Below are 6,106 nucleotides of genomic sequence, written 5' to 3'. Positions count from 1 at the left end.
ACGTTGGCAAAAGTCGTGGGCCACTTTTCTATTTTCCGTTCGGAGACTCCAGGACTTATGGCAGGGTCTGGTCCTAGGGACCAAGTGTCGCAGGCAACGCAATAAACACTTGCGGTGTTTTGAAAAACAGGATACGCCTTAACATTGGGTAAATCCGGTAATAAAAAATTCGCAGCGACTTACATGCGAATATCGCGCCGTCTATATTGATGGTTCTGTGCAAGGGTGCGCCGCAGTCAAAGGGTTAACCCTAGAGCGGTCTTCGGGTCTTTTTCGACCCACCGCCTTTTTATATTTTTGGTAATCTTTGCTGTTATCGAGTTTACGTTCCTTGACATTGTTTTAAACGTTTATCGTCCAGGTTCGTATGTCGCGTTGGAAAGAAAAATTATTACACACAAGGTCTTAGGTCCTTTTCGACCCAAAAGTCTTAAGTGTACAGTCAAAACGAAGACCGCTCTAGTGTTAATCCCAACGAAGTGTGCAATTGTCAGGTATTTACTGTTTTTAACCCTTTCGATGCTAAGAGCGACTATAGTCACCGAATACGGGGCTTTTGGTGTATCCTAAAGGTGACTATAGCGAATCAGCATCGAACACTGTATCTTAACCCTTTCACTGCTATTGGCGCCTTGGGAATTTTTTCATACTTAAATTTTGCTTAAAATTCAATCCTTCGAGTACTCTCGCTTTAATAGAAATTTAAAAATGATAAATTTTTAAACGCCAAAACGAAAGATTCGGCCGATAATCTGTCGCAGCGAAAGGGTTGAAGATAACAGTGTATCATTGTACAATTTTTTAATTTGATTATTCTGATGTGTATTTGTTCATGATTCGTTGTACAGTAACTTGAATAAAAACTAGTAGAAATGAATTTGCATAATATGGCAAAGTAGTAGATGTTACACACTTGCGACCAACACTTGCGAAAGAATTCATTTCTACGCATTATTCACATTTGCCAATCCTCGGATTTGTAATGGGAAATTATGGCTGGAGTTAAAATTCATCTTTCTTGCTGACACAATTGTTTTGTTACAAGACACGAGGTTAAGGGGAACGAAATAGATTCTAATTTTGTCGCAGAAATTCAATGTAAAACATCTGAAAAATGCAGTCCTAGGATATTAAGGACGAAAAAAGAGCGCACATGCTATTGATGATAACCGCGAGATATATTCGCATGGCAAAATGTGATACGTTCGATTTTCCTCAAAATTGAGATATGTGCTTTTCCATACGTGTCTAGATGAAATCTGAAAGTTGGCAAAAAATATCGCATCTATGTGCCATGTAGTTTAGAAAATTCGTGCGACAAACTTTTTATATTTTTCACATTCGAACGAACTTTAAAATTAGAAAAATATCACATTTTCCCATCTGACCGAAGTTAGAAAAAATAAAATAGAAATGTTAAGGAAATTGATGAAAGTAAAGCACTCGAAAATTGCTTGAACCGATAAGGTATCAAATCTGAATATAAATTCGCCAAATTGTCCTCCTATCGAAGCGAATTTTTATCGACGAAATGTAGCTTAGAAAATTCATACGACTAACTTTTTATTATTTTTCATATTCGAACGAACTTTAAAATTGCTATGCTACAAATTAGAAAAATATCATGCTCTTGCATCTGACCACAGAGCTGGAAAAAAAATATAGAAATGTTAAGGAAATTAGCGAAGGACAAACCGATAAGGTATCAAATTTAAATATAAATTCGCCAGATTTTCATGAACGAAGATAGATTATTGTCCATCTGACCACAGAGTGGTCAAGAAAATCAGTGAGAAATAAAGCACTCGAAAATTTCTTAAAGCGATAAGGCATCAAATTTGAATATAAATTCGCCGAAGCGAATTTTCAATTTTTATCAACGAAGGTAAAGGTTTAATCCGCGACAAAATTCTCATCGAAGCATCGCGCCAAAGCGGAAAACAAACGATTCTGACCATTTCCGTACGGTAATCTGCACCAATTTCGTTCTTGGATAAACGCGCTTTCGCGTACTAGCATTGGCGAACGGGGACAAAGAGAGTAGAAGTGGATAAACGGATTATCGCGACAGTAAATGCCCATTCAAACGACGATCACGATGCACCTAGTATACCTATGCCAACAACGCAAACGCCTATTCACATTATTCGATTGATTATCCTTCCAAGATCGGTACTTCTCTATCTCGATACCCTGTCACTTCCATCACCCTTCCGATAGTTCTCACCGACACTCTTCTATTCCACGTCCTTATCGATCATTGCAGTCCTTTATACTACTCTCTTAGACGCTAAAAAACCAAATGCAACTTCCTTCGTTCACAAAGGATCGAATTTTTAACAGCCGCTATTTTTCCTGCAAACTCCGTGTAAATGTGAAACTCTGAACGTTGACGTTGAACTCGGACGTTGTTTGAGTTAGAAAAGAGGAAATTCCGGGTTGGATGTCTCAATCGCCGAGGATGATTCTTCAGGATCCAACAGAAGAAAATCCTTCCTCGTGTTGAACGAACGACAGTAACGAGAATTGATGAGAAAAAACTGACTGTTTCGTACATTCTAGCTGAATACCAAACGTAAGAAGATACGCGGGGAGTAACGTTATCTGTGAATTAGCGTTTGCGTGCCTATAGAGATTCCTGACGTTCTTTCATTTATCACGACTGTCATTTTTCTTTATCTTTTTTCTATCGACATATGATAAGAAAGAAATCTGCAGTAGAGTGTAATGTATCGAGGAAAGTCGGTGTTCCGTGTAAATGACAGGCTGAATGGGAAAGTTCACGCTGCAGAATATCCGATGGACACTATGTCTATCTAGTCGACGAAATCTAATTATCGTGGAGGAATAGCTACGTATCTAACGAGCCTTCTGTTACAGATCGATACGATTACAATGTAGCAGAAGCGAGTGTAACGTGTGTTCGAATGCGTATATAGGGAGCTTTGTCTCGTAGAACGGTCGTTGCATCAAACGCCAATTAACGCGAGCTAACAGAATATAGTATGTACAAGGCGCTCGGTTAAATTGGAATTTATCGTTCGCTGCGTTGGAATAACTTATCACTTTGCATTTATTAAGACATTTGTACTGTGTCGATAGGTAGTTGGTCCGTTAATATTCGACCGGGGGGAAACAGTGGGATTTCATTTTACAGATCGAGGATAGGAGAAAGAGAGAGTATTAATGGAAGCAGTGGATCGTACAAATTCTAATTGTCCACGCGATATTTGGCTGATCGTGTAATCCTGCTGTTTTATCAAGGTGGAATATTCCAACGAGGAACAGTTGCGAAGGATTTTATAATTTTTGTAACTCAGTCAATTCATTGTAACAAGGAGGAAGTGTGGTAGAAAAATTTTTCGCTTTATCATAATTTTGATAATACTATGAAACGTGTGATAAGAAAGGTATGAATAGAGGAGAATATACAGAGTGGTCCTGTAAAATTTATATTAGCGAAAAATCGATAGTCACAGGAATAGAAAAATTTATTTTTCACTGTATGATAATTTTGATAACGCAAGAAAAAGTGTGATAAGAAGAGGTGTAAATGGAGGATAATATACAGGGCGGTCCTGTAAAATTTATATCAGTGAAAAATCAATGGTCACAAGTGACAAATATGGTGTAGAAAAATTTGTTTTCTATGGTAATTTTGATAATTTTATGAGAAAATTCGTCCCGAAGACGGTGAAGCGGGCGTCTTGAAGCCAGGCCCAGCGCGCTCGGTGGGGACGACCCGCCCCTTTGGGTCTTTCCCTGGGCCAGTTCGCGTAGAGGTGGACAGGGATCGGCAGGGCGACGCGTCCTCACTCTTCTCGAGACCCTCAACATATACTTTTGCGAACGACGCCCGAATAACGTAGATACAGACTTTGAGTAAAATATATTATTGTGGAAACGTAGAAACGTTCAAATTATCTTACGCCCACTCTACTCCGAGTCGGAGTACTTCTTCTGACAATTTTGATAACACAATCAAAGATATAATAAAAAAGGTATAAATAGAGGAGAATATTTAGTTAGCGAAAATTCAATGGTTACAAGTGGCCGAACGTAGCATAGAAATTTTTTTCTTCACTCTATGATGATAAAAGGTGATAAAAGGGCATAAACAGAGGTGGTCCTGTAAATTTTACATCAGCAAAAATTCAGTGGTCACAGGGGCAAACGTGAAATAAAAGAATTTGTATTCACTCTATGATAATTTTGATAACGCAATAAAAAGACATAAACAGAGGTAAAATATAAGTTATTGAAAAAGTAATAATCACAGGCATAGAAAAATTAGTTTTCACTCTAAGATAATTTTCATAACGCGATAAAAAGTGTGATAAGAAAACGAACGTGGCGAACGAAATTTTCACACCTGATATACCACTTTACTGCGAATTCCACGCGTCGCGCACGCTTGTCCCGAAAGTTTAAGAGAACGAACCGAGTTTACGAGGCAGTCCCGAGGAACCGTAAAACGGGAGATCTCCGTTGGATAGGATTAGCTGAAAAATTTCTAACGACACCAACGATACACGGTACTGGACGAAACCGGCATCCTGGACCATAAACATGCGCCTGCTATTTCAGCGAATCGAGTCCTCTCTCGTCCGGGCTGAATAGGAGAATACTTTTGGAAAACAAATGGACCACAGCTAGAGTTTTCCTCGTAAATTCTTGAGCACGGTCTCTGAAGAGGGTAATATCTCTTGCTTTCGCCTGGCGTGATACACATCCAGCTACGCACTACGAGAAATCGAACCTCGCAACCTTGAATTCGTCGTGTCGTAAATCGTTATCAGTTGAGACAGTCTCTCGTCTGTAATAGTCTTTTCTGTACGAACTTGTAACAGTGATTCTCTATTTTTCTTTTTCTCTTTAAAAAGCAAAAATAAATTCTCCGGTTGATCCCTTTGAGGATGTAATCTAAATTAGCCCTTTGACTACGAAACGAGATTTTCGTTAAATTTCTTTTCACATCGAGTGCAACGAAGAAAATCTCTGTCGCGATATTCCCTCGTTTTTCTCTCCCTTCGTGTTCTTCGGCGTCGCTAAAGGTCGAGGAATTTTCAGTCATAATTTAAGGATGTCGGTAAATTTAGGTCGAGTTAATATTTACTTTGGTTAAAAGTGAAATACCGCCGAGATACGATGATAACTCGAGGATTAATTCGATAGAAAATCAGACGATTTTAATAGGTCTTTGAAACGTGTTGACGCAGCGAATAAAGGGTTGGAAATGCAGAATGGAGCGAAAGGTTTTGTTTCTGGAATAACAAGAGGGATGATCTGCTCCTCGTTAAGTAATGCTCTTTTCGAAAAGCTGAATCGACGAACCCTCGAAACATGCTGTGAGAGAGTCTTGTGTCTTGGCAAACCGGCGTTCAATCCTGCGTTAATTAGCTTGTTTTCTAGAACTGTCGGGCTAATTAAATAACAGCTGCAATTAAACCCACCTCTCGACCATGTGGAGAGTACAGTTGTCCGATTGTTCGCGTTCGAAATTAGCGCGTGACGTTGGCCACTTCTTTTTATCGTTAACTCGACAAGTGTTACGTCTTATTTTCCAATCACACTTTTTTTATCTTTTTATTCGATTGAGAGAGAATATTTTCCCGAGTTTCCTTTTTTGGGGGGGTTGTAGAGAAATTTACAAAGAAGTGCAGGAAGAAACTCACCTGTTCACGTCCACGTCTGTCGACTCCAAAATTGTTCTCGCTTTGTCCAGGTGGCCATGTTCCACGGCAGCGAAGAGGGCTAGAAAATAAAAAGGGTGTGCATTGAAAATTTGCGTTCGATAGGGAACGCGTTTTCTCATTGGAAGAGAATTGAAAATTTTTGTGGTTGTCGTCGTTGTTTCTCCTCTTGATTATGAAACGTTCGTTTCGATGTGAGAACGAGAATTAAAATATATTCGTGAAAGTAAATTTTGAAAAGAAGACGTGGTGATAATGTATACCGGGTGTTCCAGGCTTCCTTAGTCGAACTTTGTCAGTGAATTCTGTGGATATAGATAAGAAAAATAATATCTTTCTCTTACTTATATGTGTTAAAATTATTTTTCAAATATTGAAAGCTTTTAACTTGGAAATATTAAAAATATTCTTTC

The 6,106-nt window shown here is 38.7% G+C and overlaps 1 protein-coding gene across 1 annotated transcript in view; it reads right to left on the bottom strand.

Moving 5' to 3' along the window:
• The window catches only part of LOC108578823, an 18,877-nt gene that overhangs the window by 9,916 nt on the left and 2,855 nt on the right, over positions 1–6,106 (bottom strand). Inside the window, exon 3 of the mRNA XM_017942223.1 lies at positions 5,676–5,754. Coding sequence (XP_017797712.1) covers positions 5,676–5,754 — 79 coding nt within the window. The remainder of the gene's footprint in view (positions 1–5,675; positions 5,755–6,106) is intronic.

Source organism: Habropoda laboriosa, unplaced genomic scaffold (genome assembly GCF_001263275.1).
Source record: "Habropoda laboriosa isolate 0110345459 unplaced genomic scaffold, ASM126327v1 scaffold62, whole genome shotgun sequence".
NCBI classification, from domain to species: domain Eukaryota; kingdom Metazoa; phylum Arthropoda; class Insecta; order Hymenoptera; family Apidae; genus Habropoda; species Habropoda laboriosa.
Note: the sequence above shows the minus strand (reverse complement) of the source record. Positions and strands in the feature narration are given on the sequence as shown.